The 18,774-nt window shown below is 38.6% G+C and overlaps 1 protein-coding gene across 2 annotated transcripts in view; it reads left to right on the top strand.

Moving 5' to 3' along the window:
• The window catches only part of clpx (caseinolytic mitochondrial matrix peptidase chaperone subunit X), a 38,362-nt gene that overhangs the window by 13,972 nt on the left and 5,616 nt on the right, over positions 1-18,774 (top strand). Inside the window, exons 6-12 of one of the 2 annotated variants that reach the window (XM_033050391.1) lie at positions 3,167-3,208; positions 9,101-9,277; positions 10,146-10,310; positions 11,934-12,022; positions 15,793-15,957; positions 16,794-17,093; positions 18,644-18,736. In XM_033050391.1, coding sequence (XP_032906282.1) covers positions 3,167-3,208; positions 9,101-9,277; positions 10,146-10,310; positions 11,934-12,022; positions 15,793-15,957; positions 16,794-17,093; positions 18,644-18,736 — 1,031 coding nt within the window. The remainder of the gene's footprint in view (positions 1-3,166; positions 3,209-9,100; positions 9,278-10,145; positions 10,311-11,933; positions 12,023-15,792; positions 15,958-16,793; positions 17,094-18,643; positions 18,737-18,774) is intronic. The other variant, XM_033050392.1, reaches the window with a different exon arrangement.

Raw genomic sequence — 18,774 nt, 5'->3', positions numbered from 1 at the left:
ACCCGGAACATTGCCCTTTGTGTACAGAATGTTTCTGAAGCAAAGTTCCCAGAATCATGTGCATTGTGCAAAGGGTGAGCGAATGAATCATTGTGGCTTATGATCCCAGCAACCATCTGTATTTATTTTGAATATATATACGATGGTACAAAATCCTTTACTACATGCTGATCAAACAAATAGATTGAAAAGTTAACTTTAAAAGTGTGTTTATCTGCTGGAGAGAGAAGATTGGGAGCATTCTGCATCTAGGTGAACAATTTACCTTACTTGCAGGTGATCCCTGGGGCTTGTTTCTCTGTGTAGCCTGGGAAGACTGATCAGTCTGGGAGAAGGAACCCCAACAAACCACATGGCTTCTATTTGTAGATATAGAAACCCTTGTATGTCCAGCAGGTGTGGCAGAGGATGGCACTATTTTAGGACCTAAGCTCTACCATTACTTGAACAATATAGAATATAATTATGTCTTTTTCTGAATTGTAAACAGCTCTATTTAGTCATTCAAAATTCTGTTTGCTTAACTTATCTCTGCTATGTTGTGATTTGGCATGCTTCAAGCTCTGTGTACTCATTTCAACTTCAGCTGTGACATGTACAGCTACTTGTGTCTAACTTCCAGTGTGAACTGTCTTGCATCTATCTGTTCTTTCAACTACTGAGTGGCATGTTTAGATTATTACTTTTGGGGATCCTCTAACTCCTCATATTCCTCATTTTTGTTATTTAAAAAAAATGGAATTTCTAAGTATAGAAATAAAAGACAAATACATTATAAAGAAAAACTCAACGACCCTTTTATTTTAATGTACCTAAATTCCAATTGCACTTTTTTGAAGAACTTATTGTAAATGATTTAGTTAAGGAACTATACATTAGCGTGATCTATTATAATCAAGTTAGAGAATTAGAAACTTTCTTGGATTATTTTACATCCATTCATGAGGAATAGAAGGTAGGCATGCAGTTGGTGCAAGTTGTTTTGGAAGAAAAATTATATGTTGCCCTTTATTAGAGGAGGCACGGTACAAAAGGAGGCAAGTCTGACAGGTAATTTGATGGCCTTCTTAAGACCAATACGCAAAGATTCTTCTCAGTACTTAAAAAGAAGTGGGTGCACGCCTTTGAATCGGTACAATTTCTTCCTGTGAATAAAAGTTTACTAAGGTTGACCTTTATTCTCTTAAACTTTGAATCTTACTGTCTTGCGATGAAGGTATAAGACTTTATCGAAGTGCTGCATCAAATATTATTGTAGATTAAAAAAGCCCTTGATATAGCAGGTAACAGGTGTTGACTGAGAGTGAGCAGCCAGGAGGAAACACAGTAGGCATCATTTATTGCCTCGCAAGATGTAACGAGTAATATGTTGCTGGGTTTGGTGCTAGAGCCTCAACTATCAAAGGTATGATTGCTAAATATGTTCATGACACAAGAGTAAGATTGTGAAGAGGAAATAAGGAGTCTATATATACAGTGAATAGGTAAATGAATAGGTGAATATTTGGGAAATAGCATATAATGTGGGAAAATGGGAGGTTGTTTATTCATTGGATTTGAGTGCCCTCATGCATGTTCGTAAGATTACATGTATAGCAAGTTATTTGGAAAGGTAACAACGTTATTGTTGCTCAGTGACTTGAATACAAAAGGAAGAGGGTTCTTCGGTTGTACAGTATAAGCTTTGATGAGGCTGCATCTGGAGTATGCAGTACTGTATTAATTTATTTAAAGACTGAGGTTATTGAGTTGGAAGCAGTTGAGGTAAGGTTTTGTTGAGATGGACAGCTGGGATGGTGGGTTGCCTTCCAAGTACCGGTAAAACAGACTCGGGTTTTATCCAATGGAGCTTAGAAGGCACGATATGACTTGATTGAATTATGAGATCCTGAGGGGGTCTTGACCGGGTGGATTTGGAGAGGATGTTTGTGATTCTCTTGTGAGAGAATTTAGAATGAGGGATCACTACATAATAATAAAGGTGAGACGTTAAGCCAAGTTTTTCCTCAGTGTGATGAGTATTTGGAATTCTTCTCCAAAGGGTGTTGGAAAACGTGTCTCTGAATATTTTTAAAGCAGAAACTGATAGTTTCTGATAAGCAAGTGGATGAAAGTCTATTGAAGCTTGATGGGATAGCGGAACAGAAGCTACAGTCAGATAAATTATGACCCTGTTGAATGACAGAGCAGAGTTGAGGAACTGATTCTGCTGCCAATTCATAAGTTTGCCTGAACCCATGATCCCGAGAAGGACAGATTCTGGGTTGTGTCCTCTGGATGGCGAAGCTGGAACTGTGATGCTTTAAATGAGATTGAAGGGTTGGCTACCTACGAATTAAATTAGGAGAAATGTATTTAAAGATAGATACAAAATGCTGGAGTAGCTCAGCAGGACAGGGAGCATCTCCGGAGAAAAGGAATGGGTGACGTTTCGAGTCGAGACCCTTCTTGGGAGCCGAGTCCGAAGAAGGGCCTTGACCTGAAACGTCACCCCTTTCTTCTCTCCAGAGACGCTGCCTCTTGAGTTACTCCAGCATTTTGGTTTATCTTTGGTGTAAACCACCGTCTGCAGCTCCTTCCTGCACAGAAATTTTGTTATGCAGCTGGTTATAAATCTTTGGATCCTCGGTCACTGAGAATGTTTAAAGCTAAGATGATAGATTTCTGGAAATCGGAAGATGTGGGGATTAGGCAGCAGAATTGTCAAAGCATAGAATGAGTAACAACTTTGTTGAATGATGGGATGGGCCAGAAGAATATTATGGCCAAGTCTTACTGCTTCATTGCTCATGAAGTACAATGTTAATTGATGTCTATTATATGCTGAGTGATTGCAGCAATTGAATTTGAGTTGTGTCTTGGTTTTATTAAGATCATTTTTGCCCCTCTCAAAATTGTAATGGAAATCATCGTACTTACCGATTCAAAAATCAGTTTTGTGTTGGTCTCAACTTGTATGCATTATTTTAACCATGTTTCCATTGCAGAGTTGTTGGTTAAAGCCTTAAAATCTGTTCTGTATGTTAACTGCATCAGGTCTGTAATCTTGTAAAAGCAGCAATATGCCACAAATATCTTTACTGAATGTGCAGACTGAACGCTCATTAATGCCTGTTGCTTCCTTTAGATAGTTCGCTCTTTGATATTATTTCTAACCTTTCTCTAGAGTTAGAAATCCGAAGACGAGAGGATGAGTACAGATTTACAAGTAAGTTGACTCCATCTTCTCACCTGTGCCCCTCTTTTGGTTTTTCTTTTTTATTTGAAAACAGTCTGCTTTTCAACTGAATTGTGTATCCAGCCACAAAGATAGCCATTGGTGATCTAAAAATGGACACAGGTGATAATCTAGAATAAGGAGAATAACAAATATAAAACGGGGCCTTCTCTTCTATTTCTACTTTCCACTTTTTCTTTTTTATTTTTTTTTATTTTTTATATACACACTTCACGTTTTTCTACTCTCTACCATCTATTTTTCCACTTTTTCCCCTTTCTATTGTTTTCTTTTTCTTGTCTTGCTTCCTTCCTTCTCATAACATAAAACTAGAGGTTGTACATAGAATGGATTACGGTATGACATAGTTGGCACCTAAAATTAGGTTCCACTGTACTGTTTTGTACTGTATTAACTTCTAATAAAATAAACAAATAAAAAAATAAAAATAAAAAAAAAAACACAAAAAAAAACAAACAAACAAAAAAACAAAACAAATATAAAACGTAATCAAAAGACTTGCACATTATTAAGCAAAATGAAGTAAATACAGACGGTTTCTGAAACTAAGTGCAACATTATGATCAGGAGCCTCTTGAAATTCATCATTGTTTGGCAAAATTCATTCACGTTTTCTGTATTCCGTAGCTGCCTCTTCCTTCTTTTAGGGGTCATTTGTCATGTTCTTTTTGGAGTCGTAATTGTCCATAAACGTTGTGACTTTAGACTTTACTTTCAAAATACAGTGTGGAAACAGGCCCTTCGGCCCTCCGAGTCCATGCCAAACAGCAATCACCCCATACACGAGCACTATCCAGCACACTAGGGACAATTTACAGAAGCCAATTAACCTACAAACCTGTACGTCTTTAGAGTGTGGGAGGAAACTGCAGCACCTGGAGAAAACGTAAGTGGTCACAGGGAGAATGTACAAACTCATACAGACAGCACCTGTAGTCAAGATCGAACCCGGGTCTCTGGCGCTGTAAGGCAGCAACTCTATCGTTGAGCTGAGCCGTCCTATACCATGAATTGGAAGATTTGTTTGAGAAAAGTTGGCTTATTTTTCCCATGATACACAAAAACATTTGATAACTGTCTCTCAAATTGTTCATTGTGGTAAACCCCACCAAAAGGTTAATAGGCAAACATATAATTTCATTATACTATAATGTTATGCAGTAAATTGATCAATAGTGTCGTTTGTGGCAGCCCACAAGAAGAATGATTAATACGCCTGCCTTTAGACAATATAAATTTTACCACTTTGATTCTTACAAAAAATTTTAGCTTTCCAACTCTGGTGTTCGTTCATTTATTCATTCATTGCGACCATTATTTGAATGACAATTTAAAATCTTTCTTTGCAATTCCACAGATCTGGAGCATTGTATGTTTTGTGCATCTATGTACTTGTGTGTAGATGCACCGTTTGAAATGTAATCTGCATTATTGTGCCATGCTTTTTAATCATTATAACGGCAACTGCATCTTTTGAAACTAGCAAGATTTGAAGAGCTGTGGCAGTGTTGTCTTTTGATAATAACCACCCGGGTGCATGTATTGTACAAATTCAAGGCAGGCACGGTCATGTTTACATTTATTTGTTCCTCCCTACCTAGGACTTAATTGGTCTGCTCAGTAAAGATGGCCATGGGAGTTTGCATATCATGGAAAATAGGACCAGGCATTAAAGGCAGCAAGACATGACCTTCTGCGAATAAAGCCATGCTGACTGATCCTAGCCATGCAGGACAGGATTTACTTGCATGTCTCTTCCAAATGCAAGTAAATCCTATCCTGACAAATCCTCTACAACAGCTTCCCTTGTTTTGATTATTTTACTTCCCTTCTTAAACAACAAAAAATAACATTAGCTACTCTTTAGTCCACCAGAACTTCACCTTGGTTAGAGAGGATACAAAATTATTTTTAAAAACCCCTGCAATTTCTTTTAATAACCTGGAATAGATCCCACAAAAGATTAGGGACATGTTAATGTTGTGGTGAAACTTCAGGAAGTGCACGGAGCTCATTTTGAACTTAAGGTGTGCAGGTTATTTTTTAAATCTCAATAGGCCATGCATTACAAAAGCTGTAGTCATCAAGCTAACGGTAGATCATCAAGTTGGTCATAATTTTCTATATCAAGAAGGAGATGCAGGTTTACAAACAAATAATAGGTGCTGGAGTAACATGTCAGGCAGCATATCTGGAGGACATGGATAAGTGACGTTTCGGGTTGGGACTCTTCTTCAGACTGATCAAAATCAAAGAGTACATGCAGCTATAAAACCCTTATTTTGTGCCTACAATAGCACCACATAGGAGTTGACATCTAAGCCAATGTCTGTTATGCCTGTTTCAGTTTTCAATTTAGTTCAGATGAATATAAGTCTGCACAGCGTACCAGCTTCTTCCACTTTCTGCCAGTCAGCGTTGCCACCCTGTGTCCAAGGGAGCAGTGTCACTGAAGTGCAAGTGAGATGTTGAGTGGATTGCTGAATCAGGATTCCTGAATTATTGCAGCCTCTGGGAAATCTAACACCCAGAGCCATTTCTCTCTTACTTTCTCTCACTGACTGCCAGAGTGAAATTGATAAGTTACTTTCATTGGAAAGTTGTGACAGCCTCTAACTGTTTGATAGATGTGTCGACTATTTTGCTTTAAATCCAAGTGATTTTATCACTAACATGTGTTCAAAATATTTTCATCCTTTATTTGTACTAATAGACAGGTTGAGTATATTACAATGTCTAAAAAAATAACTTGTTTGGGAACATGCACATAATGCTTGAGAACAGGGATGAGACACATACCATCTGGTGGAGTTATATTGTCAAGCAAATATAGATTTTGAAACAAATGTGTTATTTGTCCTCTATCAATCTTATTATATTTTCTGAACTTACTGCTGACTTCTCTCTTTTCGGTTTGTAAATAATTAACCCAGCATTCATTCTAAGCACTTGGGATCTGGGTATATTTGAAATATGAACTGGTCTATTTAAAGGCTGAGCCTCTTAAATGGACAGTCATTTATTATCCGATTTACTGGTGAGAGCAACTGACATAATTCAGCTCAAGTTTATTTATGATGATTCTTTAAAATCTACCCATTACTTGCAGATGATTTTTTATTTGCCAAGTGTACAGTATGTTGTACTTGTGATTTCTCTTGCTCTCGTCCATCTCCCTCCCGTTCCCAGCCTTTTTTACCTTTCCAGTGATTGCTTACAAGGCACATCATTCTACTTTCTCCTTCTGCAAATGCAAGTTGTTGGCGATGCAATAAATAGAATTGCTCGTTCATCTTTAGAAAGGTGACCCATTTTTGTATCTGCGTTCCGAATTCTGCTTCTGACTCGCTATTTAGAGAGTCACTTTGGCTTTGCTGTGAATAACTATCAGCTTGTGTTGACGTGTAAGAGAGGTATTGTGAATTGTACCTCTCATCTTGTTGTAATGGCTCCACAATGCTGGCAAGTATATGGAAAATCTACTTTCCAGTGCTGGAGTGAGCTATCTTTACTCCATGCTTTAATGGTCTGTACAACTATTAATGAGCTGTCTTGTATTGCTTCAGTCTTTCTGGTGAAGCTATTCTGCAGGTAGATAGAATTCCAGGCCTTTGATCCATCATGGATGATGGCATCATGTTGTATTTTCTTGATCGCTTTAGTTTGACAAAAGGGAACTTGCAGGAAATGAAAGTTCCAATGGGGCTGCTACTATTCAAATTCATTGGGTTGGGATGTGGTGTGACAAAGTCTTTGCATGTTCAGCAACGATTGTACACACTGCAGCTGCAGTGGTGGAGAGCGAATATATCTAGGGAGGCGAATGGAATGCCAACGACAAAACAGATTTTAGCTGGAGCTTCTTGGGTGTTGTTTGAGATGCCCCTCGTCCAGAGAGTTGAACTGTATTCCACCGCACTCCTCACTTGCCTTGAGTATCACCAGAGAAGAGTTTCAGGGATTGTACTGAGAATGTACATGCAAGCAAGTTCACACACGTACTCGTACTCCAGTGCTGACAAACAGTAGAATTCTAAGACATTAATTAAAAATAAGATGTTGCTTGAGAGTGGTTTTGTTACCAGTGTTAATTAGGTGCTTATATTGCTAAAAAGAGTCAGTTCAGTCTTGGGGTGAATTAGAGTGATTTAGGGTGGGACTGAGGCAAGCAGCTACCTGTTTAAATCTGCTCATCATTGAAGGCTTGCACTTGTAGCTATGCCAACCAGAATTTTAACTTGCACCATGTACAAATGAAAGGAAGGAACAAGGCTTTGGTGTAAATAACTGAAGGAAATGATGGTATATTAGAGATAAGAATTAACTATAGTACTTCATCTGACTCAAAAACTGAAGGCGAATGAAATACCAACTTGAGTTTCTTGAAAAGATAAAGAAGATAGGGTAGGAAGAAATAACATTATTTGAACGTTCACCAAATTAGTTTGCATATATATCAGTGATCCTGCCTCATTGTATTTGAGTATTTCATGATCACTAGTCTTCAATTTTCATCCATATGTGCACATTTCCAGCAAGAAATGTAGACATTTTAACTGGTTCAATTTCCCCATGTTCGAAAGAGAATTTCCTTTGTACCTCTAGAGGCCAAACAATACTCCAGCTGAGTTGTGCATATGACAATATAATTATAACTCTTGCACATGGTAACTGCACTATTTTACATTTAAATCAGTTTGTTATGGATCTGTGTACAGATATTTAAATCTCAGTTCTAGCAATCTTTATTTTGATTTCAGTTTCAATATTTGATGTTTTCTTAACTCAAAAGCATGAAGTGTGGTGTTATTTACTCTTAGTAATAAAGTTCACTCCATGGGACTGGGGCGTGAACATTATTCATCAATAGTAGATCATCTTTTATCTGTGGCATCTTTAATGTGTGTGTATTATACCTGACATCAATGCTGGTAAGAGAAATCAGTCTTTCCTTTCCCATCACTTATCGATTAATCTTTTTCCACCATACCCACACTCACCCCCAAAAATCCATTCCCATTAAATTGTCATTTTATTTATTTTTGGACCAAACCATTAGTAATGTTTCTTTATGTATGTAATCAAAGGATACTGTGAAAACCTAATATAACCTTAACAAAGTAGTAACATTATGTTTCATTGTGGGCTGAAGGGCCTGTATTTGTGCTGCACTGTTATATTTGTTTATTAGTAGTATATAGGCCCCTATCAATTTGTGAGACCTAGCTTGGATTACAATTTTGAAACCACACTCTTGTAAATTTTCTTTACAATCTGTCTTATTTCATGCATAATTACTATTTTGTGCCACAGAGCTATTAGGATCTGTGTTGCATATTAAATGCTTGATGTAAATAACATGCTTTTTTTAACATTCATTGCATTGGCAGCCAGTTACAAGTACAAAATAAGGTCATAATGAATAGGAGTAGAATTAGTCCATTCGGCCGATCAAGTCTACTCCGCCATTCAATCATGGCTGATCTGTCTCTCTCTCCTAACCCCATTCTCCTGTCTTCTCCCCATAACCTCTGATACCTGTATTAATCAAGACTCTATCTATCTCTGCGTTAAAAATATCCACTGACGGCCTCTGCAGCCTTCTGTGGCAAACTATTCCACAGATTCACCGCCCTTTGACTAAAGAAGTTTTTCCTCATCTCCTTCCTAAAAGAACATCCTTTAATTCTGAGGCTATGACCTCTAGTTCTTGACTCCCCCACAAATGGAAGCATCCTCTCCACATTCTTTATACAGTGTATACAGCCTATATACGGTGTATTTGAATCACCCCAGTGCAGGAAATGTTTGGAGGTATTTGCAAATGTTTTTATTCTGAAGGCTTGCTTTTCTTCCCTGCAGAGCTACTGCAAATAGCAGGTATCAATCCACACGGTAATGCCCTGGGAGCCTCCATGCAGCAACAGGCGAGTCAGTCAGTTCCCCAGGAGAAGCGAGGGGGCGAGGTGCTTGATTCGGCTCATGATGATATAAAGCTGGAGAAGAGCAATATTCTATTGCTTGGTCCCACAGGATCAGGTCAGTTTTTAAAAAGTGGCTTTATGATACTGCTGTGAGCATTATTATGCCCATACTCTGCAATCCTTTTTTTTTAAAGCAAATATTATGAAAATTATACCAGATTTGAGTTCTTAAAGACAAAGTCAACGCTGAGACTCTGAAGAAAGGAACACACTTGCTGGAAGTATTGATTCTGCAGACGACTAATTCAATGTTGCTGTTTGCTTGTTTACGTTAAGTTTTACATGATGTATTTTCATTGCCATCTTCTGTGAATGGAATCATCAAAGATAATTAATCGATATGCAAAATAATCTAAAACCAAAACAGAAAAATGTAGAAATTGAGTGAGCCACGCAGCATTCCAATCAATGAATCTCCTCTGTCAATGTGTAGCAAATTATTGTTGAAAAATCATTGTCCTTTTATATAAATATTTTCTATGCCAAGATGATTTATTAGTTGTGCATTTTCTTTGTACACAATATATTAACTGCATCTACAGATTTGTTTGATTTGCAATGTGCCACATTGATTTTATTTGTAGAATGAAAATTTAGTTTAGTTTGGAGATACAGCATGGAAACAGGCCCTTTGGCTCACCAAGTCCATGCCAACCAGCAATTACCCATACACTAGTTCTATCCTACACACTAGGGATCATTTTCAGAAGCCATTAACCTGCAAAGTTGCATGTCTTTGGAATAACTGGAGCAACTGTAGAAAACCCACGCCATCACAGGGAGAACGTACAATCTCCATAGAGACAGCACCCAAGGACAGGATCGAACCCGGGTCTCTGGTGCTGTAAGGCAACAACTCTATCGCTGCACTTTGACCGATATGCAAATTATTCAGATTTTTTTTTCTTAATTTTTTTTTTTAGGCAAAACCTTATTGGCCCAGACTCTTGCTCGATGCCTGGAGGTTCCCTTTGCCATTTGCGACTGCACTACCCTCACGCAAGCTGGATACGTGGGTGAAGATATTGAATCAGTCGTTGCTAAGCTCTTGCAGGATGCCAATTATAATGTGGACAAAGCACAGCAAGGTGAGTTTAGTTGGCCATTAACTTGACCTATAATAAATGTAGAAGCCTCAATTATAGAATTCATCGTCTTCACAATGTTGCCTTGACCATCTTTAATTTTGTATTCAGATATTCAACTTATCTAACCAAAACAACTCTTAATAATTCTCACAGCATGCGCTGCAGTCTTTGCCAGATACTTCATTCATTAAATTAGTCATGATTACTGTTTACAGCCCTCATCCTTTTTCACAGATCATGAAAGGATGTTTCATTGTTTATTAGACATACTAAACTCAATGGCCCAGATTTGGCATTCAGCACAAAGCAGAAATGTACATGCTGTGCTCTGAGACAGCTGCACACATGCATCCTTCGGTCACTGTGGTGGGAATTTATCCCCTTCTAATGTACATTGCTGTTAAACGTTAGTTCTAGGGAGTCCCATGCACCTCTTGCAATGATGCCATTAGACTGGATGTCAATTGTAAAGAAGTCATTGGGGAAGGGACATCAAAGATTAACCTTTTAAAAATACAAATGGAAATAGTTACATTTGTTGTTTTGAGATGATTATGTGAGAATTACTTTTAAAATTATTCATAGAGCTAGAGGTTGCTCACAGTCGTTTTTAGTGGTGTGTTGAACTATAATTCTATGCAAGAAGGAACTGCAGATGCTGGTTTAAACCGAAGATAGACACAAAAAGCTGGAGTAACTCAACGAGACAGACAGCATCTCTGGAGAGAAGGAATGGGTGACGTTTCAGGTCGAGGCCCTTCTTGTGCATCTTTAGAAAATATTTACTCATGGATAGTAATATTTTCAGAATATTTTCTTGTTAGAATAGTTCATAGATGCTTGAAGTTCTATGCTGGGATCATTGAAATAACTTTCTGTGTTTAACTGGTAGTGTGCGTGCCCGTAGAAGCAGCTGCCACTTTCATGCTCTAATGATCGCAAACACTAACAGTTTAACATCATTACAACGGCAAAATCCTAGCTAGGGCATTGATACTGATAATACAAGTTTTTGTCTTTTGTGTTGATTTACCATGAAGAATATTATGTTCAGAAATACATGCGACTTAAAAATCACGAGAGGTTACCCTAATTTCAACAAAGTCAAAGACAATACTCGCTGTGGTCTTTGTGTTTTATCTGAGCAATTGCTTGAACTGTCAGCCTGTACATGATTGTTCATTAAAATGTGACTTTAAAATTGATTCTCATTGACTATTAATGAAGACCAAAAAATTGCAGACGTTTAAAGTCCAAAGTAAAAAGAGAAAATACTCTTTTAAAGTTGGGCAGGTCAAGCAATATCTGTGGAAAGAGAAACAGAGTTATTGTTTCAGGTTGAAGAACCTGGTCGTTGACCTGAAACGTTAACTCTCTTCTCAATTCTGCAGGTGCTGCGTGACCTTCCAACCATTTCTATTATTTCAGATACTTGGCCTCTGTGGGGTTTTGCTTTTCAATTAAACGCACTTCTCTGCTTGCTGATATGCAGTTTCACTTGAAATCACTATTCAATGAGGATCTGGGATATCCTCCTGGTTGTACTTTACTTATTCCACAGCCATCAGCAAAAAAAGTATATGCAATTTGGTTTGTGTCTTCATGAAATGTGTTTGTTTGCAGGAATAGTATTCTTGGACGAAGTAGATAAGATTGGCAGTGTTCCAGGGATCCATCAATTACGTGACGTGGGCGGTGAAGGTGTTCAACAGGTCAGCGATAAGGAATTTAAATTAAATAGGTTCATGAAGAAATGCTTTTGGATAACCAGTGTTCAGCGTACTCATGGAAAAAATTGTTGAGGTTTTGGGCTTAATTATTCTCCGCAGAACCAATAGAAATATGCGACCCTATGGGCATTGATTAAAATAGAGAGAAATTATGTTATGGCCTATAGAGGAATTTAGGTTTCATCAAGCAAAAGCTTTAACTAAATAGTTTGAGCTGTACATGCAAATTAGGAATAGGTCATTTAGCCCATCTAACCTGTCCTGTTGTTCAATAAAAGCAACTGCATTTATCTCCAATCGTTATTGTTTATCAGCCATGATCACAATGAATGACGGTGCTGGCTCGAAGGGCCCAATGGCCTCCTCCTGCACCTATTTTCTTTCTCCAGTGCTTCACCCTTGTTGCTTATCAAGAATCTATCTATACCATTAAGATACTCAAAATACTGCTTCTAACGGCCTATGAGGGAGAGAATTTGACGAAACAAAAAATGGCCTAATTTGCTTTAAATGAGCATCCTTATAGATAAAAAGTAACCCGCTACTTCTAAATCCTCCCAAAAGATGAAACATTTTCTCCCATCCTGTCAACGTGCCTCGAGACCTTGTATGTTTCAATCAAATCTTCCACTCATCTAAATTCTAGTGGATACAAATTTATCTTTATTCATCTTTTTCATCGCAAAACAACCGAACCATTCTATGTTTTCTCAACAAACGTTTTCTGAAAAATGTCCAATACAATCACATTCTTACTTGATTGAGATCAACAGTGTACATGGTACTCCAGATGTGGTCTCGCTTATGCCCTTAAGTAACTAAAACACAACCTCTCTTTTGTATTCTTTCCCTCTTGCAACAAACCACATCATTCCATTAGCTTTCCTAAATACTTGCAGTAAGACCATATGTAACTATGTAAGACCGGTTCTCTGGTTACTTTCAAGAGAGAGCTAGATAGGGCTCTTAAAGATAGTGGAGCCGGGGATACGGGGAGAAGGCAGGAACGGGGTACTGATTGTGGATGATCAGCCATGATCACATTGAATGGCGGTGCTGGCTCGAAGGGCCGAATGGCCTCCTCCTGCACCTATTGTCTATTGTCTATTTTAATAATTTTGCACTTGGACACCAGGACCCTTTGTAAGTTTTTCAGAGTGTTTAAAAAGGAAATTGGTAAAAACAACGTTTGACAGCACTGGGCCTCTACTCGCTGGAGTTTAGAAGGTTGAGGGGGGGGGACCACATTGAAACTTACAAAATAATGAAAGGCATAGATAGAGTGGATGTGGAGAGGATGTTTCCACTGTTGGGAGAGTCTAGGATCAGAGGTCATAGCCTCAGAATTAAAGGGTGCTCTTTTAGAAAGGAGGTGAGGAGGAACTTCTTTATTCAGAGGGTAGTTAATCTGTGGAACACATTGCCATAGAGGGCTGTGGCGGCCAAGTCAGTGGATATTTTTAAGGCAGAGATAGACAAATTCTTCATTAGAACAGGTGTCAAGGGTTATGGGGAGAAGGCAGGAAAATGGGATTATGAGGCAGAGATCAACCATGATTGAATGGTGGAGTAGGCCCGATGGGCTGAATGGCCCAATTCTACTCCTATCACTTGTGAACTGTTTGATAAATAACATTTATTTCAGCCAACTTGATTAATCTCTTAAACTTAATATATTGGAGCTCTCAACTGAGTTAATAGATTTTATTGGTTAAGTCAAAGACACCGATTAAAACAGCTGAACAGATCATAAGAGCACAAATCTTTCAGTCAGATATCTATAATAGGCAAGTAGGTTGTGCATGGTTAGTTTAGTCCTCACTAATGGTTTTCCTCTGGTTCTGCCTGCCTTTTTTCTGGTAGTGTGTCCATTAGAAATGTTTAGCGTCTCGCTGTTCCAAGTCTGAAACAAGAAATATGCGTGACTACTGGGCATGATTATGTCACGGAAAAGAAGTATTGTATTCTATTAACTAAATTAGCACACATAATTATATATTTATTGACAGTGAGAAGGTTTTTATTCTATTGGTGCTTGATAGCAAACAGTATATTCTCATGCCATTCTTTTTTTTTAACACTTCAGCTTTGTGCACTTTCAGGCAATTGGAGAAGAGCTTCTTGATTGTGGTGCACAGATAAGCAATCTGATTAAAAGTAGGAATGGTTTGTCTCCCATAATGTGATTAAGTTATGAACTACCAGATATTAGAATTAAATAGGGGAAAGGATATGTGGGTGACTTATAAAGGACTTTGATTATCCTAGGCTATCCAGAGCCGAAACAAATATATCTGACTTGAATAAGATTAGTTTTCAAAACATCATTCTTGGTATATTGCATATTTGGTAAGAAAGAATCCATTCAGATTTAGTCTAAACAGTGAATTAGAATAAGAGACCTGAACTTAAAATAGCAACAATTACTTCATTACCAAGAAATACATTAAAAACAGAGATAGGAAAAGATAAGCTCAAGGTGTTAAGACTTGAAATCATTTCAGCGGAATGAAACTGGCACCTTGTGTACCATGGTATGTTAAGGGAAGTTGCATGGTAATGCTGTGCAGTACAATGTATCTGTGGTAAGGTACAATGTAAATGGTGTATTTCACGTTAATTATTGGTGAAAGTGCATCAAACTCTGAAATCATGGTTAAATAGAAAGCCAGGGGAATAGATGGTTTATTTTGAAAAGCGTAAAATAAGTTAGGCATCAAATATAGAAGAAAATTATAATTTTAATGTGGTAGCAAAAGATTGAGTAGGTTTTTTTTAAGGCACCACAGGGAAATGGGAAGCTCTACCATAGGCTTATGAATAATAAAAGTGATATTAAAATGGACACAGTGTTCCATCTTGTTTTTTTTAAAAAAGATATGAACCTGATCATTACAACACTGCCATTTTAACTTTAGATGTTACGAGTTGCCAGAAGAGGTAGTTGAGATACTATAATATCATAAAAAGACATGGTATGGTATGTACTTTATGTGTCATATACACAGAGGTACAGTGAAATTGTGGATTATGCGTATGGACAGGTACGTGGATAGGAGAGGTTTGGAGGGATGTGGGCCAAACACAGGTGAGTGGGACTAGCGTATATGGGACATCTTGGTCGCCATGGGCAAGTTTGGCCATGGGCATGTTTCCATGCTGTATGACTCTATGACTAAATTATTTGAGATAATAATGCAGGAGTAAATTAACAATAATTTGGATCAGCGTGGATCATTAACGAGAAGCTAATGCCTAGTTCTTAAAGGCAAATTGTATTTGACTAACGATTGAATTTTTATGGTGAAAGAAGAATGAGATTGATTAGCTAATGATTTTAAGAAAGCTTTTGATAAGTACCACATATTAGGCCAAGGGAAAAAGGGAAGTGGCAACATGAATACAGAATTTGCAAAGTGAATGAAATTAGTTGTGGTGAATTACTATTTCTTTGATTAGGGAACTGTACCTTGACATTTCCCATGGCTGATTACAAGGACAATGCTGCTTTTCATTGGAATTGTAAGTATAGACAACATTTTCAGGTGACAAGTGGGCAATGAGGCAGACATTCAAAAGGATGTATACATGCAGTGGTACAGGTAAACATCGCACATGTAAAATTCTGTGCAACAAAAGCCTGTCCATGCAGAGGTTGGTGGAAGATTGCTCTTTGAAAGAGTGATTGAAGACTCGTGGCCCCAGGATCTCCTGTGTTGTAATGTGACGGTTTCCTTTTGTCCACGGTTTAGGGACTACTGAAGCTACTTGAAGGGACAATTGTAAATGTTCCAGAAAAAAATTCCAGAAAGTTACGCGGAGAAACAGTCCAGGTGGATACAACTAATATTTTATTTGTGGCGTCTGGTGCTTTCAACGGCCTAGATCGGATAATCAGCAGGAGAAAGAACGAAAAGGTAATGTTTCTGGGGGTGTTCTTCACGTACCTCAGCTTAAAATATATATTATATATATATATATATATATATATATATATATATATATATATATATATATATATATATATATATATATATATATATATATATATATATATATATATATATATATATATATATATATATATATATATATATGTAATGCTGACTTTCTTGTCATACATTCTGTTCATTGCATTCCCTTAGAAGCGTTAATGTTTTACCACTACTTTTTTTTACTTGTCCAAATTCTGCCTGGAATTTACAGTTTCTTCCAAGTGGCCATTTCTGTGCGATTATGGACAACTAACAGCAGGAGCTAGCTTGTTTTTAGCTTTATCGCAGCCAAACCCAACTGTGACCTTGTTGAATAACCTCCATGTGCATTTGTAACTCACTGATAGTGAATGCTGACTTATGATTAAAAGCCTTAAATGAATGCAACTTGCTGACAAGGTCAGAAAGCATTTTAACAAAGATACTTCTATAAAAATCAGTCCTTTTACAGGTGCATGTGGAAAAGCCACATCACAGTCGAAAGTCTTCACTATTTCGAGTTTCATTGTACCTCAATTGGTACACGTGACAATAAACTGATCTTTGAACCCATTGAACCTTATTTTAAGCATATCTGTGCTAAGAATTCTTATGATTTACAAAATTAGCAATTATGCTTTTTTGGATTTTCTAATTTAGAAATTGTATCCATTAATCAGTTTTTGCATCTCCCCCGCTCTCTCTTCCCCCCCCCCCCCCCCCCCCCCCCCCCCCCCCTTCCTCTGTCTCTCTCTCTCTCATGCTCTCTCTCCCTGCAGTACCTTGGATTTGGAATGGCCTCAAATCTTGGGAAAGGAAGACGGGCAGCAGCAGCTGCTGATTTAGAAAACACAAGTGGTGACAACAATACTGTCCAGGAACTGGAAGAAAAGGACAGACTACTTCGCCATGTCGAAGCCCGAGACCTGATAGAATTTGGAATGATACCGGAATTTGTCGGACGTCTGCCTGTGATCGTCCCACTACACAGTCTGAACGAGGAAACGTTGGTGCGGATTTTAACAGAACCTCGAAATGCTGTCATCCCACAGTACCAGGCTCTGTTCAGTATGGATAAGGTGTGAACTACCTACCGCTCTTCTCATTCTCTGACCAGGGAAGAGGGGATTTAGTTTGAGATAATTATTTTAATAAACATTAGTATTTTCCATGTATATAGATATTTGAATAGAATATAAACTGTGAGAGGGAAATATCATAAAATCTCTTGTCCCATCAAAATATCTTTTGTTTAGGTCCATTTATGTAACTTTAATTTTTGCATAGCTATATTTCTATGAATGATGGTAGACAAAAGTGCTGGAGAAACTCAGCGGGTGCGGCAGCATTTATGGAGCGAAGGAAATAGGCAACGTTTCGGGCCAAAACCCTTCTTCAGACTGATTTCTATGAAGGATTGTCCTTCAAATCCAAACTATTTCCCTCAAAGTTCTCTTTGTTGGGAAAGCAAGTGTGGAATCTATTTCCAAAACCACTTAATAAAGTTGCACACAATTGATATTTGAATTTTAGCTACTGCGTTATCCCATTTTGGTTAAGCTGCGGACCTTGGGTGATAGTGTTCAAAAGGGAACTGCAGATGCTGGAATATCGAAGGTACACAAAATTGCTGGGGAAACTCAGCGGGTGCAGCAGCATCTATGGAGCGAAGGAAATAGGCGACGTTTCGGGCCGAAACCCTTCTTCAGACTGATGGGGGGTGGGAGAAAGAAGGAAAAGGGGAGGAGCCCGAGGGCGGGCGGATGGGAGGGTGGGAGGAGACAGCTAGAGGGTTAAGGAAGGGGAGGAGACAGCAAGGGCTAGCAAAATTGGGAGAATTCAATGTTAATGCCATAAGGACGCAAGGTCCCCAGACGGAATATGAGGTGCTGTTCCTCCAATTTCCGCTGTTGCTCACTCTGGCAACGGAGGAGACCCAGGACAGAGAGGTCGGATTGGGAATGGGAGGGGGAGTTGAAGTGCTGAGCCACCGGGAGTTCAGGTAGGTTTTTGCGGACTGAGCGGAGGTGTTCGGCGAAACGATCGCCCAACCTACGCTTGGTCTCCCCGATGTAAATCAGCTGACATGTAGAGCAGCGGATGCAGTAGATGAGGTTGGAGGAGATACAGGTGAACCTTTGTCGCACCTGGAACGACTGCTTGGGTCCTTGAATGGAGTCGAGGGGGGAGGTGAAGGGACAGGTGTTGCATTTCTTGCGGTTGCAACGGAAAGTGCCCGGGGAGGGGGTGGTGCGGGAGGGAAGGGAAGAATTGACGAGGGGGATGCGGAGACCTTGGGTGATAGCCTGCTGAGTGAAGTGCAGTCCATCTACGCTGGTTAACAATTGCATTGTTTTGTAAGCCATGGTTTAACTGGAGAAATGGAATTCCTCAATCAGCAGAAAGTTCATTATTATGGAGTGGTACCCAAAAGGCAACTGCATAGTCAGAAAATACTGTAAAATAAATGAAAGACTTGAAACTTGAAAGTTTTTTTGAGTTCATTTAGAGCCCTGTGTGTACAATTTGAATCGAACCATTTTTCTTCGAAATCGTATGTGGAGGCAGTAATTTATAAAGTGAATATTGTCAATGTTACTGATCTGTCGACTTTTAACGATCTTTTTAGTGTGATCTTAATGTGTCTGAGGATGCTTTGAGAGCCATCGCCCGCCTTGCTCTGGAGAGGAAGACTGGTGCTCGAGGCCTGAGGTCAATCATGGTGGGTTTCTGAAGTATTTCTTTCAATTCCCGGGTGTC

The sequence above is a fragment of the Amblyraja radiata genome, chromosome 34 (assembly GCF_010909765.2).
Source record: "Amblyraja radiata isolate CabotCenter1 chromosome 34, sAmbRad1.1.pri, whole genome shotgun sequence".
Lineage (NCBI taxonomy): Eukaryota > Metazoa > Chordata > Chondrichthyes > Rajiformes > Rajidae > Amblyraja > Amblyraja radiata.
The sequence above is the reverse complement of the archived record's forward strand: the minus strand, read 5'-3'. Positions and strand labels throughout refer to the sequence as shown.